The following is a 17,426-nucleotide window of genomic DNA, read 5'->3' on the forward strand; positions in this document are numbered from 1 at the left end:
TTCATCAAGAGGCTCTTTAGTTCTTCTTCACTTTCTGCCATAAGGGTGGTGTCATCTGCATATCTGAGGTTATTGATATTTCTCTTGGCAATCTTGATTCCAGCTTTTGCTTCCTCCATCCCAATGTTTCTCGTGATGTATTCTGCATATAAGTTAAATAAGCAGGGTGACAATATACAGCCTTGACGTACTCCTTTCCCAATTTGGAACCTGTCTGTTGTTCCATGTAGTTCTGACTGTTGCTTCCTGACCTGAATATAGGTTTCTCAAGAGGCAGGTCAGGTGGTCTGATATTCCCATCTCTTTCAGAATTTTCCACTGTTTGTTGTGATCCACACGGTCAACAGCTTTGGCATAGTCACTAAAGCAGAAGTAGAAGTTATTCTGGAACTCTCTTGCTTTTTCTATGATCCAGCGAATGTTGGCAGTTTGACTGCTGGTTCCTCTGTCTTTTCTAAATCCAGCTTGAACATCTGGAAGTTCATGGTTCACATACTGTTGAAGCCTGGCCTGGAGAATTTTGAGCATTACTTTATTAGCGTGTGAGATGAGTGCAATTGTGCAATAGTCTGAGCAATATCCAGAATATATAAAAATCTTTTGCAACTCCACAATAAAAAGACAACCCAGTTTTAAAATGGGATAAGAATTTAAATAGGCATTTCTTGAAAGAAGACATATAGATGGTCAATAAGCACATGAAATGATGCTGAACATCATTATCCATCAGGGAAATTAACATAAAAATTCCAGTGAGATACTATTTTACACAAACTAGGATGACTATAATGAAAAAGACAGATAATAATAAAGTTGACGGGGAATGGAGAAATTGGAATCTTTGTATACTGGTAATGAGAATGTAAAATGTATAACCACTTTGGAAAACAGTTTGGCAGTTCATCAACAATTTAGACACAGAATTACTATAAGTGGAAGTGTTAGTCATTCAGTCATGTTCGACTCTTTGGAATTATCATATAATGCAGCAATTCCATATATACCATATACATATACATACAATTCCATATACATACCAATTCAAAGAGAATTCATTTTCAAGGGAACTGAAACCATACACTTACACAAACTCTTGTACATAAATGTTCATAGCAGCATAATTAATAATAGAAATGGAAGCAACCCAGATGTCCACCAACTGATGAGTGGATTAAAATGAATGTGGTGTATCCATACAATGGGATATTGCTTATAAATAAAAAGGGATGACATTCTGAATCATGAGATAGCGTTGTTATTGTTTCATTGCTCTTTCGTGCCTGACTCTCCGCGACCTCATGGACTGCAGCACACCAGGCTTCCCAGTCCTTCACTATCTCCCGGAGTTTGCTCAAACTCATGTCCATTGAATCAATGATGCCATCTAACCATATCCTCTGTCACCCTCTTCTCCTCCTCCCCTCAGTCTTTCCCAGCATCAGAGTCTTTTCCAGTGAGTCAGCTCTCTGCTTCAGGTGGCCACAGTATTGGAGCTTCATCATCAGTCCTTCCGATGAATATTCAGGGTTCATTTCCTTCAGGAATGACTGGTTGAATCTACATTAACCTACGTAAAAGAAGCGAGACACAGAAGGCTACATACTGTGATATTCCATTTATATGAAAGTAAACAGAAGTAGATCAGTGGTTTCCAGGGGCTGGAGGAGGGGAGATTCCTATATTTCAGTGAATACAAGATTTCTTTGGGAGGTAAGGAAAAGTCTATGCAAGTACACGTGAGGTTATATAAGTTTCTGAATATGCTAAAACCACTCAATTGTATACTTTAAAGGGGATATTTATAGCATGCAAATTTTATTTAAGTAAAAAATTTAAGACAGCCTTGATCTTAATTCTCTGATCAAAGAGCTGTGCTTTTTGATCCATGCCCCCACCACCCACATCTGTGTCATGTCAAAATAATTTTCCTATTTCATTCTTAGAGGCACCTCGACAGTAGTTTCTTGGAAATCTAATTTTTTTTTTTTTTTTTTTTAGCACTCTACACTTTTAGCACAACACAACTGCTTCCATATTTTCAGGTCACAGATGCAGTGACTTCAGAAGCTGAAGTTCTCTTGTTCATGGCTTTGAACGGAATTTAGGCCTTTTTAAAAACAGAGACAAAACCAAGATATCCCACTTTGGTAGATAACTCTGTGCTTTGCAAGTATTTCTTCTTTGGACTATTAAAAGTGACATTTAAAGTACTAACTGCATTTTAAAATATCAATAAGGTTTCGCTTAAAATCTCCTTCATGTTTGAAATGAGAGAAGAGCCACAGAGTTTATAGCTATGTGTATGTTTTTCATCCTTTTATTTGGAGTAAGTCTGCATAACTCCAACTTTCTTCTACTTTAGTAGACATCGTAGACCCTGATGAAGTCACACTTTGGGCTTCATCGTGCTTGGATAATGAAACTTTGCAAGTAGCTAGGAAAGTCATGCTATCCTTATGGTGGGTGGATAGGCAAAGACAAGGCAAGTGAACCAGAAAGGGAAATGGGAACAGTGGTTTAGGCAGGGGAGTCATTTTCCTCTTGTGATGCATACTGTCTAAGATAAGCAAGCATGCATGTTCGGGCATGTCCAACTCTTTGTGACCCTATGGACTGTAGGCCGTTGGGCTCCACTGTCCATGGAATTTCCCAGGCAAGAATCCTGGAGTGGGTTGCCATTTCCTCTTCCAGGGGATCTTCCTGACCCAGGGATCAAACCCACATCTCCCGCATTGTAGGCAGATTCTTTACCATTGAGCCACCTGAGGGCAAACGGACAAAGCTGGGTGGATAAAACTCTGCTAGTGGCGGACTGGAAATTTCAGCACCCTGAGCCTTGGCAGATAATCTTCTCAAACTTCAAATAGTTTCCATTTTTGTGCTTTATCGAGACCCGATTTTTTATTTTCTGAAGGAACATTTCAAGTTTGGTGCAATATGGCTTTCCTCAGCCAGCTTGCTCAGCCAAGTCAACAGGACCGGGTAGAGAGGAAGTTTCCAGGGTTTGCAGTGGGGAGTTGAGCCCTCACCCAGGGAGATGTGGGCCCCACGTCACTTTCGGACCGGGCCAAGTCAGCGAGTAAGGGATCTGTGGTTGCGCTGCCCAGCGTCTCTGGGATTCCCTGCCTGATGTTTTAGTTTTAGATCTGGTGTAGCCCCTTATGTTGATCTAGAGGGGGAGAGCAGTGAGTGGTCATGAAGAAAGGTCTCTCAGTTCCCTGCCCAGGAATTAAACCTGGGTAACCCGGGTAGAGGGGTTCCTTGGTGGCTCAGATGGTAAAGACTCTGCCTGGAATGTGGGAGACCTGGCTTCAATCCCTGAGTTGGGAAGGCATGGCCCTCCAGGATTCTTGCCTGGAGAATCCCCATGGACAGAGGAGCCTGGTGGACTGCAGTCCATAGGATTGGAAAAACGTGAACACAACTGAGCGTCTAAGCATGGCTGAACACAGCACAACGTGGATGGAAACCAAGAATCCTAGCCACTCAACCACCAGGAGCTAGAAGCTAGAAGCGAAGTGGCCCTGGCTCTTGCCCCTGTTTGAAAGCAAGAATGTTTCACGGGGGCAAAAACTAAAAGCAGGTACAACGTTTGTTACTAGAGACACAGCACAGTGTAGGGGAGAGCTCACAGGAAAACAGTTGGTCTAACTCAGAAGCAGGGCAGAGACACACACTCAAGGGAAAGGCTGTGGGCGTCTTCTCTAATGAGGAGGAGCGCAGTGAGACGCTAGGCAGACCACACGCCCAGGGGAGCAGCGGCATCCTGGGTAAGGAGCAGCACAGAGGCGACATAAATCACTCATACAGGACAGCCCTTCTGGGCCTTTGTTTCCCTTTGGCCAATTATCTTGTTTCTTTCTTCACACCTGACTGGTCCATGGATCCTCCCCAAGATGCATACACAACTTTTTGCTAAGATGGATCCCACTGCAGAGGCCTGAGGGTGCATGTCCACACTTCTTATGGGGTGGGGCCCCCTCCCTTTCTGACCCCCAAGAGGCCTTTCTTCCTGTGTGCAGACGGGGAAGTCTTCCTTGATTTCAGGAATTGGCCCCTTATCTCTTTGCTTTAGCAGAGCTCAGCTTTTACCACTAGCTTTGACCTTGGAGTGTCTGCATGAGGACAACGGTTGCATTCTACTTCACTTGACAAATACCAGGGGTCTGGCCAGAGGCCCACTGGCTCCTGCCTCAGCATCGGGCCCTTCCTGCTTCGTGCGCTGCAGGCTCCTCTGTCTGACACTCGCCCTCTTACCCCCTCACTCATCTTTGCTCACCTTTGCCTGTCTCAGAGCACTTGACAAGCTTGGTCCGGAGATCCCATCCCTGTTCTGTGGAACTGAGGCCTCATCCTTTAAGATGGAGAGGCCCAAGGGAATCTGGAAGCAATGAAGCTTCTGTGTCTACACTCTAACATTTCTGAATCAGTGCTGCTCAGGCTTTACTCAGAATCGTGGTCACTGGCAGGGGTGGTGGGGTGACTGAAACACAGGCTGCTGGACCCTATAATTTAATAATAATGCCACATCCACCACAGCATAGCTAATTGAATTCTAAGTTTTTCTTTTACATCATGCCTTCCTTCTCCTTTTTCTAGTCTCTTCTTCCTTCTTTCTTTCTCAAACATTTATTCCATGCCAGCTCTGTACCTGGCACGGACCTAAGCCCCTGGGCAGTGAGATAAATTAGCCGGGGATAAATAAGAAAGTCTGCAGTCAAGTCAGACATGAAAAGAAGGTGCTGACAGGCAGCAGGGCTCTGGTGGAAGTGTGGGAGGTCAAGGACATGAGCGTTGCAGGAAGGGTGGAGGGACAGAGCAAAGGTCTCCCAGAGCCCACATGCAACTTAGAGCCTAATTAGAAGGAAAGAAATTATAGTAGCATTAATTCTTCAATGTGGTTCCCCACCCCTCCTTTGCTGAGTAGTTTAATTTGCACCCAGGAATAAAAGAATTAGGGGCTGGTAAGACTTTGAACAACAGTAAGACATACAATGCACTGTATATGTAATTTTAAGGAAAATACTATATATTTCATCTTGTAGACATAGTTATATGTTAATTTTGTCAGAGGATGGAATTGTAGAAGTATTTTAGGGAAGTTGAACGTCTCTATCACAGCGTTGCATACACAGGTAGCTTTTGCATCAGCTGAGACATACGGACCCTAAGGCTGGCCCAGGAGAGACCCAGAGGTGGGGACACAGTTGAAGAACACGCCTAAGGGGAAGGTCTCTGCCACGGAAGGGTGCCACCTTCTGGCCAGATGTTCAGGAATGGCTGGAGCTGGGAACAGTTGTGTTATACTCAGACCAATTCAAGCTGTTTTGAAAACAGAATTTTCATGGTAATGATACTTTTAGTTAGGAGAAAACCAAGTGGACTCTCTCAAGTAGCTAAGACCTACCTAAGTACCAATGAAAAGAAATGAAAGAGTGTGAGGCTTATGTTTTACTGTCAGAGATAATCTTCAAATCTTCTATTTTAGAAAATCAACTTAGAGCATTCATAAATCTGCATTCTCTGTTTTTTTAAATAGAAAGCATATTATAATCAGTCAGAAAAATAAAAGTAAAGCCACCTACTATGTAGGTGCCAGGCACTGAATTAAGTACTTTACAAATATTAGCTTCATTTAATCTTCACAGTCATTCAATGATATGTACCCATTTTATAGATGAGAAACATGAGCCTTAGAGGGGTTTGTCACTTGTCCAGAGCTTTTATACACCATTTGGCTGGTAAGTGACAAAGCGAGGATTTGAACCCAGTTTCTATCTGAACACGTGACTTAACAATTATGATATGCTGTGGATAATCCATGGCGGATTATCAAATTGCAGATCAGCTTCTTGCCCAGAGCCTATGGCTGGTCACCCGACAAGGCAGGCCTACAGCTTTTGCTTGCATCTTATTAGCGAGATGCGCTGGAATTCGTGGCTGCAGGTACAAGTATCTCCTCTTGAATTTTGTGAGGACCTTTGAGCCTCATAGATGCCCGTGGAAGTCTAAACCCTAGGGTGACCTCTCCATGCCCGGTGGGACCCTGATTCAAAGGGGTGGGGTTACACTGCCAGCCCATGTTTCCTTTCCATCTCTTTGCCTGAGATGAAGATGGACTTCTTGGGGGCCTCAGAAAGATGCTCTAGGCTCCTAAACAGCAGGAGGGGCTTTGCCTCAAGCAGTCCTGGGGTGTCTAGTCCTGTTTTCTTCTTCAGATGCTTCAAGAAAGACCCATTTCAGGAAGAAAAGCACACTTCTCTGACCCAAGGAGGATTTAAAATAATACCTGAATTTCTTACTCTGAAACCTTGAGCCTTTTACCTTGCTTGGTAATTTTGTTTCTAGTATATTCTGTGTGTTCTGTGTGAGAAGGTTGCCAGGGAGTGCTGGGTCCCCAGCCTCACCTTCCTGCACACTGTGTGGTCCAGACATCCGAGTGAGTGAGGCCACATGGCAGAGGCCTGTGTGGAGCTTAGTGGGGCTGCAAAGATGACCAGTGGGGCTTTTTCTCTAAACTAGCCTTTATTTGTGTCTACTCTCTGCTCATCTTAGGTTTCACCTCAATTATTTTAGTAATTCATAAAAAAGAAGAAATTTTTGTTTCCTAGAGTGCTTGGGAAATTGTACGTGGAAATTCCTAGCTATGGTATGCATTTTCTTTCAGTTTATTATTACTATCTACTGAAAAAATATAGTGAATCTGTACCATTGCTAGTAATAATTCAAAAATTAATACGAATAAGGTGTGCTGCTATTGATTCTAGAAAGCTAGGAAATATGGATTTTTGGCTAAATGGTTATGTAGCCTTTTTTTCTCTATCAGAGAAACACACATATACTCTATTTCCTGGAAATGTTAAAGCAATATAGTAAAACATGTGCAATACTGATATTAAATCTATATATTAAAATAATGTTTCAGGAACTATTTTAAAATATGAATGTGTGTAAATTGGTACGTATGTATGTGTATATAATACATATCTGGCCTCTGCATTGTATGTAGTGGCACATATACATTGTCTGTAATAATCCTAGCACTAAGTGATGGTGATGTCTCCATTTTACAGATGAGGAAACTGAGGCATAGAGAGATTGGGCAACTTATGCAAGCTCCCACACATAGCTGTCAAGTGGTGGGATAGTCTGTGTGCTTAACTACGAGACTCTACTGCCCCCACAAGTAGATGTTTCCTGGGTGATGCAGGAGGCACTTTGGATTTGAGGGGTAACTCAGACCTGACCATTAAGAACCTCAGCTGGGAGTTTGACTTGGTGGCCAAAGCACTGGACCAGGGCTCAGACCAACATCATGTTAGCCCCGGTTCTGCCATTTATGAGTCGCATATGTCTGGGCATGGCTCCTCCTGACTCTGACTTTCCTCATCTATAAAATGGAGATGGTGATAATATGCCCAGTCGCTTCGTAGAAGGGTCGTGAAGACAGCTGACATAGTGGATGTGAAAGACATCTGAAGACACTTGACGTGCCCCATACACATTCTGGAAGGATTTGCCCCAGGCTCACAGCGCACTTGGCAATTCTAAACTAAAGCTGGACCATTCTTAGCCTAGTGCCCTTTTCACTCATCTGTGCCGTGTCAGCGTGCCTTTGAACAAATTCACGCACTGCTTTGTATTAGCTCCTTTTCTGGAGAGACGGGAGATGGTATGCTCCCCCTTGGAATATCATCCTCTCGTTACTATCGTAGAGAATGTTTTCGCCACTCAGCAGTCCTCTCTTTTTCCTTCAGATTTGAGAAATGTTAGTTTTCTTTTGTCCCTCTTGCCTAAGCGACTAGAACACTGTATTACAAATGAAAATTTCCTTTAACCGAGAAAAATCAGATTTGCTCAGAGTGGAAGGAGGGCCTCGTTTGAAGTGGAGGAGATCCAGTTTTGCAGATAGAAAAGCTGAGGGTCAGTCTGAGGGGGCACTTAACACCACCCAGCAACACAGGGACAAAGTGGCCAAAACCAAGTGTCCGGACTTCCAGGCCAGGCCCAGTTCTACTTCATGAAGCTGCTCCTTGCACTGAGAAGCTGTGGATGTTTGGGGTTTATTTATTTTATTTTATTTATTTATTTTTTAATATGAATTTTTATTTCTACTTTATTTTACTTTACAATACTGTATTGGTTTTGCCATACATTGACATGAATCCACCACGGGTGTACATGGGGTTTATTTATTTTAGACGTTTGTCTTATTCCTGACAGATCTTCTGCAAGGAATGCCTTCCGTCTCTAAGTGTTTGTACTTTGTTACTTCCAGACGGAGGCTGCATAAGCTGGGCGTGTCGAAGATCACCCAAGTGGATTTCCTGCCCAGGGAGGTAGTGTCCTACTCCAAGGAGACCCAGACTCCTCTGGCCACACATCAGTCTGAAGGTGAGTGATGTCTTTTGTTTACTTGCCAGGTGATCTCTGGGGAAATGGCCAGGGAGCCCCATCGTTCCTGTTGATCTTGTATCTTACTGTAAGACATCTTCACAGGACACAAATATAATGACACACCAAGAAGCTGAAGTCTCTTTGGGCTCTGGTTTTGGAAACAGTGGAGAGGAAACCCGGTGGTACTCCTCCAGGGGGATCATGAACTTTCAAATGGGTCACTTAGGAAGGTCACACTTTCTTAACACTATGTGAGTCTAGGGAACATCTCCAAGGAAGAATGTAATAGAAACTTCTCTGAATTTTATTGGTAAGAGTGTGCGTACGTTAGACTCATCATTTACAGGTATCAGCAAACTATAAACCCCACCAGCTCATCGAGGTAAAGCGTTGGGGAATCCAGCCACACCCAGTCCCGCTTTCTTGCTGTGTGGTAGAGTTGAGCCATTATGACGCACGTGGCCTAAAGTCCTGACTGTAATCTGGCTCTTTTCCAAAAAAACTTCGCTGACCCCTGACTTGCTTTGCCAATTCAGATGGCAACACACTAAGAGTTTCTTAACGCAGTTTAAAGACTTTCCATGCAAGCTCCATGGAGGGGGGTGGGAATTGAACTCCCTGCCTCCTTTGTGCATTCCTGAAAATATCAGGTGGAAAATGTACATGCAAATCCCAGTATGTCATAAAAATACACTGATAAGAGAAGTCGAAGGTAATCAATGAAAATGCATCTTAGAAGTGAGTAATGACACCAAAGCGAAACTGCTCCAGAGCAGAAGCAGGAGATGTATACACGTAAAACAGGATAAGTGACGGTTGCATTGATAGAGGGTCGCGCTGCTGTCACAGCTGAGCACATTCTCTCTTGTTATTTTACTGTCTGGTGCAGTAGAGAGGATGTTAGCTTTCTGAGTCCACTGTTGTTGTGTAGTCGATACAAAAGCCATGAAATTGAAAAATGATTTGCGTTGCCGGCTTTGTTTACAGCATGTATCCATCTGTGAACTTTGGTTTGTGCAAGTTACCGAGCTTTTTCAGTTTCGGTTTTCAACCCATAACGTGAATAGACAAGTGAAATCAGGTTCCTTGAAGGAGGGTGCTGCCTACACTACACGCCTTCTGAAAACCTGTCTTGGATAATGCCAGCTGGTGTGGTGAGGATTCTTTGGCTGAAGGGCCTCCATTTTTCAGGTGTGATGATGAAATGCATTTTAGAAGCTAACAAGTAGCACCCTCTGGTGGTGAAATGTTAAACCAACTATTTCAACGAACCTAAGAACTGTACGTTAACGTGGCGGAAAATATGAAGTTGGGAAAGATTTTGGGAGTTCACCCAGTCTATCCCTGGGCCTCCAGGCAAATCAGCAAGATCATTAAAAACAACCTCGCCACCCAACCAAAACATTTGTTTGAGTTCATTTGCTGCCAGAGGTATTAGCAGAACTGTAGCCTGAGGTATGTTTATTTAGCCCAAAATTTGACCCATAACATAAAGTTCTACAATTGACATTGGAGAAGGAGTGAATTGTTTTTTGGAAATGTGTAGACTTTAGATATTGGAAATGGTACAGAAATATTTACAAGGGAAGATAAATTAAGGATGAAAAGGCATCGACTCTAAACTTTTAAACTGGAACACATCAGAAGGAGGAGGCTGGGCTTTCCATTTTACGACTGCAGAGAGGGCTTGGGACCCTTCATTATGCTGTGGTCCAAGCAGCAGGAAAGGAAGAATGTATTCCTCTGCTCTTGGCAGAAGTTCTTTCTGTTTTGTTAACAAGGCTCATAGAGCTTTTTTATGGTGATGGGCATTTTGACGGTTCAAATTCCACAATGTAGATTTAAGCTCAAAGTGAGCTACTGTCCCTGTAGACAGTGAAGCAATCTCCGGCAGGTTTAGACGGGCAGAACTTGGGATTTGAGTTCAGCAGTGGTCCGCTCACCTCAGAGGATTCTCTGGCTACCTGAGTGGTCCAGCCCCTGGCTGACAGGGGAGCCCCACGACCCCCTCTCACCTGCAGTGTGAAGGGAGCGGACAGAAGCAGAGTAGGAGGCTCTTCCACGTGGCTGGTTTGCGTTGACTTCCAGTTTGGGAGCTTGGGCCCTGGCACCAGTTTTCATGGCAACTGCAGCCGTTCAGAGTCAGGAAACAATGAACTGCTGAGTTTTATGACCCAGTGAGGCTCTTGGATGGATAAAATACTTAAAGCTGTGGTGCCCATAAGATCCATTTTAGCTCATTACTGCCGTGATGTATGAAGGAATGCTGATGATTTTTTAAGTCATTATGCGACTGGAAAATTTAACTATTTAAACCAGTGATCTCAGAGCGGTGATCTATTCTGCATCTAATGGAGTTCTTGTGCATTCCGTTTTTGACGTGTTCTCATTTTACTCTTTAAAATGGAAGGGAAGTACTGTGGACTTGCCCAGGCTTAAGCCTCTTTTCGCCACTATGTACTATAATGAATAGTCTCTTAATTTGTGATCGTAATGACCTGTTATGAGAAACAGTCCAGAGAATGATTTAAAGCAGAAAGATTTAGGAATGTTGTCTGCACGAACACTGGTTTTTCAATACAAGTTTAGATCTTCCCTCCCTGGTTAGGTCATTAGTTGCCGAGGAAGAAAGCTGAGAATAGGAAATGGTGATTTGGGGAGCAGGATATCTCTGTCCCCAAAACATTTTAGACACATGCTTTTTATTCCCAGGTAATAAGAAAGGGGGGAAAATGGTTCCCTTCCAAACTACAGCTGCTTTGTGTTATTAATATTAACCTCTCCCTTGATTGTCCGGGAGGTGGTGATGTTAGTTAGGGTGCCAGCCTTCTGTGTCTTTACTACAGCAGGAAAAGTGACTGGCCCACCCTAGGCACCCGACAGATGCTTTGAATGACAAGGATGAGGCCAGACATCTCAGAAATGCCAAGTTCTGTGGTGACCCCCAGGAGAAGGAGAACTTCTTAACTTGCGGGGAAAATGTAAGCCAATCTGGAGGGAGGAGGTGGAAACTTACATAAGCTGTTGATTGTTTGAAGAGTTCTTTGATCTTCCTTTTCTCTTTATCATATCTTATAAATGGGAACTCAGTGGCCCTGCACTGGCCACCTCCTCTCCCTTAATTTCCTTCTCATGCTTCCTTTCATATATCCAAGAGAGACCAAACCGCTTGCATTTTCCAAGGCATCGTGTAGCCTCAGGCCTCCACACGGCCTGTGCATTCCATGCCTTGAATGCCATGGAATTCCTGTTTGCTTTCCTTTTGGACCACAAACAAGGGCCAGCTCTCTAGTAATTCTACTTCTGGTTGACATCTCTTCTTATACCTTGAGCATAGTCTGTCTTCCCCTTATCAAGCCATTCTTTAATTTATTTAAAAATATACTTTATTATTACTTAAATATCTTCCTTTTAGGTTTGATCTTCTTGAAGGCAAGGTGAATGTTCTTTTTTTTTAAAAATTTTTCATTGGAGTATAGTTGATTTGCAATGTTGTGTTCGCTTGAGGTGTACCGCAGAGTAAATCAGTTATACATATACACATATCCACTCTTTTTTAGATTCTTTTCTCATGTAGAATACAAAGTATTGAGTAGAGTTTCCTGTGGTATACAGTAGGTCCTCACTGGTTGTCTAGTTTGTATATGTTAGTAGTAGAAGTGGTCAATCCCAAACTTTGAGTTTATCCCTCAGCTCCCTTAACTTCGGTAACCATCAGTTTATTTTTGACATCTGTTACTTTATGTCTGTTTTGTAGATAACTTCATTTGTACCCATATTTTTTTTTAAGATTCCACATATAAGCAGTATCATATGACATTTGTCTGTCTTTATCTGCCTGACTTTATTTAGTACGATCATCTCTAGGTCTGTCCACGTCGCTGCACATGGCACTGTTTTGTTCTTTTTATGGCTGAGTAATATTCTATTATATATATATATATACACCACATCTTCTTTATCCATTGCTGATGGACACTGAGAAGGCGTGTGTTCTTTACCTCCATGCCCAGGACAGCGCTTGGCACAAAGGGGCTCAACAGATATCAGTGGAAGAAACAAAGGATGAGATAATTCTAGAGGAATAAGAAAGAAGGGAAAATGCTCATTGTATTTTGGGGAGATTGGAGTATGATGCATGCGTTAAGGCTGCACTGGTTTTGGGGGGTTTATCAGGAAAAGTCAAGAGAGTACAATTGTGCAAGGAGGGGAGTTCAGTGTTCCTATTTCCACCAGGCTTCTATTTCATTCCCCAGGCTGGTGCAGGTATTACTGCTGTAAGCATGACATAGTTGTCAGACCTGAAGAAGAAAACCACCGAGGCAGCCCGTCTTGGCCCAGGATAGAGCAGAGCAGTCGTCAAGTTTTTACTGTGCAGAGATGCTGTTTAAAGTACTTCGGATTTGGAACGGGTGTGTAGGAAGGTGGCTGAGGAAGGCTCTTGTTTCATCTTTGTACTTTGAAAAAATATATTTTCTTGGCTGTTTGAGGGTAATTTCTAGCTTGGCTTCCCATCCTCTCTGGCATATACTCAACAAAGATGCTTCAAGTATAGAGATATTTTCCCAGATTAAACTAGTCCAGCACTGTGCAATAAGAACATAATGAATCATTATGCATTTTAATAATGCTTTATTTAATCTAGTATGTTAAAAAGTTATTCTAACATATAATCAACATAAAAATTATCAATGAGATATTATACATTCTTTTTTATATTAAATCTTCAGAATCTGGTTTGTATTGGATATAGCATATCCCGATTCAAACACTAACTTTTCCTTGGAAGTACTTGAACTGTAATAAAGCTTTCATAAAATTTACAGTTGAAAAAGTAGATTCCTATGCCACTGTTGTTCCAAACACATTTGGAAGCTGTTTAATAATGGGATCAAATGTTTAACTTTAAAGTTAAATTATAAAATGCCGTTTTTCAGTTGGCTTTAACCATACCTCACTGCTCAGTAGCTGCAGGGGGCTAGTGGCTCCTGAACTGGACAGCTCAGGTCTACCATGGTTCATCATGGTGCAGGTCGGGCAGTGAGTCGGTGATGCCATCTGACATTTTCATTTTCTGCTGCCCTCTTCTCCTTTTGTCTTCAATCTTTCCCAACTTTAGGGTCTTTTCCAATGAGTCAGCTCTTCGCATCAGGTAGCCCAAGTATTGGAGCTTCAGCTTTAGCATCAGTCCTTCGAATGACTATTCAGGACTGATTTCCTTTAGGATGGACTGGTTGGATCTCCTTGCAGTCCAAGGGATTCTCAAAAGTCTTCTCCAGCACCACAGTTCAAAAGCATCAGTTCTTTAGTGCTCAGCCTTCTTTATGGTCCAGTCTCACATCTGTACATGACTACTGGATAAACCATAGCTTTGACTGTCTGGACCTTTGTCGGCAAAGTGATGTCTCTGCTTTTCAATACACTGACTAGGTATGTCATTATTTTCTTCCAAGGAGCAAGCATCTTTTAAATTTCATGGCTGCAGTCACCATCCACAGTGATTTTGAAGCCCAAGAAAATAAAATCTGCCATTGTTTCCATTTTTTCTCCATCTGTTTGCCATGAAGTGATAGGACCGGATGCCATGATCTTAGTATTTTTTGAATGTTGAGTTTTAAGCCAGCCTTTTCAACCTCCTCTTTCACCTTCATCAAGAAGCTCTTTAGTTCCCCTTGGCTTTCTGCCATAAGGGTAGTGTCCTGCATATCTGAAGTTATTGGTATTTCTCCTGTCAGTCTTTATTCCAGCTTGAGCTTCACCCAGCCCGGCATTTAGCATGATGTACTCTGCATACAACTTAAACAAGCAGGGTGGCAATATACAGCTATGTCCTACTCCTTTCCCAGTTTGGAACCAGTCTGTTGTTCCATGTCTGGTTCTAACTATTGCTTCTTGACCTGCATACAGTTTTCTCAGGAGGCAGGTAACTTGGTCTGGTATTCCCATCCCTTTAAGAATTTTCCACAGTTTGTTGTGATCCACGCAGTCAGTAATTTGGATGCTAGGATATTCAGTCCTTGTACCCTGTCTTCACGTTGCCCAAAGGACTACTGGAGACCACGTATGACCTCCTTGTTAGTTATCTACACGTCTGCTCCCCCCGTCCTTATTCATGAAGTAATGAGACACCAGAACTAAGATTTGTGTTCTTCCCACTGTATAGCACAGGTAACTCTGCTCAGTGTTATGTGGCAGCCTGGATGGGAGGGGAGTTTGGGGAGAATGGATATATGTGTATGTATGGCTGAGTCCCCTTGCTGTTCACCCAACACAACTATCAGAACATTGTTAACTGACTATACTTCAATACAAAATTAAAAATAAATGAATTTTAAAAAAATTGAATTACACACTGCAGAGTGTAGAATTCTAAGTCTTCCTACGTGTTGGTGGTCCCGAGAGCATAACTCTTTGATACGAAGTTGACAAGTAAAGACGTCTTCCAAAGAATCTAAGTGGAAATACTTATTTGGAACCCAAAGTTTGAAATCAGACAGTTCTTATTTCCTAACTGAAGCCAGTCCTGAAACACCTGGAGGTGACCTGGGAGAAGACGGGGTATGGTGTGATCACCTTGGCTTCCAACTGGATCCCAGATTCCTGGACCTCAACACGCCTTCTCTGAACTTACTGTTTAAAGAAGCACCACGTGTCTCATGACAAGCCACGGTGGCATCTGGATGCAAATTAAAACTTCCTAGTGAAGGTGGCACACGCTCATCTTATTTTTAGCTTCTGTTTTTTAGATAAGAACCGACACTCTTCCAGGGAGATGGTGACATCTGCCACATTTTGCTTCCTTAAAATATGCCTGCTCTTTCTCTTTTGACACTTGGTTGAAGTGTTAGGCCTCTCTCAGAACAAGCTGTAGAGGCTCCAGGCCCAATGCTAACAAGATTATCTCCTGGGATATTATTTTTCTGTAGCAATGTTAATCTCATATCTGCTTGGGAAAACTCTTGAAAGACAAAAGAAAAAGAAAGGAGCGGGGAGGGAATGCTATCTAAGGAACACAGACATCGCAGACAATACTTTTTAGGTACTATTTATGTCAAATAGACACATTTTCCTAGTTAAAATTGGTTTTCCTATCTCTCAACCACCTTTCCATCTATTGGTCAGGAGAGCACTCATGATTTAGTTTTTTTGGTTTATATTAGACACTAAAATTGACATTGGATTGGCTTACCTGCCAGTCAGTCTTGATATTCCAAAGGAGAAACCTCATGCTAAAAGGTAATTTATTTTTAAAAAGCACCCAGTGAGAGACCCAGAGATGGTACAGTCAAATAACAGTCAAATGAGCTCATTTATTCAGAATATTCCTCCCATTGAAAAACAGAAGGGCACCAAATAACAACTAAAAATGAAATCAGAGATGTAATGAAAAGACTAAATGCAGAGAAAGACTTGGTGCCGGCGGGCACTGTCTTATTTCCTATACCTCTGATGGAAGATGAGATGGTTGGATGACTCAATGGACATGAATTTGAGCAAACTCCAGTAGATGGTCAAGGACAGGGAAAGAAGTGCTACAGTGCATGGGGTCACAGAGAGTGGGACGTGTCTTAGTGACTGAACAACAACTGTAATCTACAGCTCTACAGAGAGGGGAGTCAATGAGAAAAATAGCCCTAGGGCATCCTGGGAACTTTAGGCTCAATATATGATCATATTTTGGCCACAGTACTGTACTAAAAAACAAGCAGTTATTTTTAAAAAGTGACTTATGTATTGGCTGCACTAGGTCTTCGTGGCTTGCTCTAGTTGCAGAGAGTGGCCTGCTTCTTGTGGTGGCTTCTCTTGTTGTGGAGAACAGGCTCTAGGTACCCGGGCTTCAGCAGTTGTAGCACACAGGCTTTAGCTGCCCAACGCATGTGAAATCTTCCCGGACCAGGGATCAAACCCGTGTCCCCTGCATTGGCAGGTGGATTCTTATCCGCTGACCCACCAGGGAAGTCTCAAATTGTTTGCGAATTTTATTTAAGCATGGGTGAATGAGTTAACCAACATATCACAGTCTCTAGACTATCAAGAGTTAATGTGCTTTGAAGATTCAGATTTTGCATAAAATAAAAGCATTGTCCTTTTGAAGTTGTGATGGCTCCATCCCTTTAGTTTTTCATAAAACTGGAGGTATCTTCAGATCAGGAAGATAAGAAGCTTAACTAAAGCTAAGGACCTAGAAGCTCAAATTAACATGAAAGCAGCTGTGAGATTTTTTTTTTTTTTTCCCCTGACTCCAAGGCTTACACGTTCAGGTAGATTTTCTAAGCACATTTAACTAATATCTAAATTATAGACCTAATATCAAGTTAACATGTAATCATAGATCACTAATTGCTTCCCCCAAGTCCATTTACAAATCCTATTTTGTTGATCTCCAAGGCATCCCTTCTCAGAGGTTCTCATGAACCTGGTTACAGACACATCAGTTCTGTGTATCACTGATGCCTGCACAGTGCCTAATATTTGGTGTGGGAATGAATGGATGACCTCACCTAGCTAATAGAGTAACCCCAACTGTTTGTCTTTTGAGCTGGATGATGGAAGAAATAAAAGAGAGGTAGGTCTAAGGGTATGAGATGGGAGAAGTTGCCCCAGAATTTATAGTTTCAAATGCAAAAGAACTGTGGTTAATTTAAGCAGAAGAATTATACAAAAAAGATCTTCATGACCCAGATAACCACGATGGTGTGATCATTGACCTAGAGCCAGACATCCTGGAATGTGAAGTCAAGTGGGCCTTAGGAAATATCACTCTGAACAAAGCTAGTGGAGGCGATGGAATTTCAGATGAGCTATTTCAAATCCTAAAAGATGATGCTGCGCAAGTGCTACACTAAGTATGCCAGCAAATTTGGAAAACTCAGCAGTGGCCACAGGACTGGAAAAGGTCAGTTTTCATGCCAATCCCAAAGAAAGGCAATGCCAAGGGATGTTCAAACTACTGCACAATTGCACTCATCTCACATGCTAGGAAAGTAATGCTCAAAATTCTCCAAGCCAGGCTTCAGCAATATGTGAAC

The 17,426-nt window shown here is 42.4% G+C and overlaps 1 protein-coding gene across 4 annotated transcripts in view; it reads left to right on the forward strand.

The window, feature by feature from the left end:
* The window catches only part of DYNC1I1 (dynein cytoplasmic 1 intermediate chain 1), a 322,279-nt gene that overhangs the window by 40,011 nt on the left and 264,842 nt on the right, over window positions 1–17,426 (forward strand). For all 4 annotated transcript variants that reach the window (XM_068972507.1, XM_068972509.1, XM_068972508.1 and 1 more), the window contains one exon: window positions 8,279–8,394. In XM_068972507.1, the coding sequence (XP_068828608.1) occupies window positions 8,279–8,394 (116 nt within the window). The remainder of the gene's footprint in view (window positions 1–8,278; window positions 8,395–17,426) is intronic.

This window comes from Capricornis sumatraensis, chromosome 5 (genome assembly GCF_032405125.1).
Source record: "Capricornis sumatraensis isolate serow.1 chromosome 5, serow.2, whole genome shotgun sequence".
Lineage (NCBI taxonomy): Eukaryota > Metazoa > Chordata > Mammalia > Artiodactyla > Bovidae > Capricornis > Capricornis sumatraensis.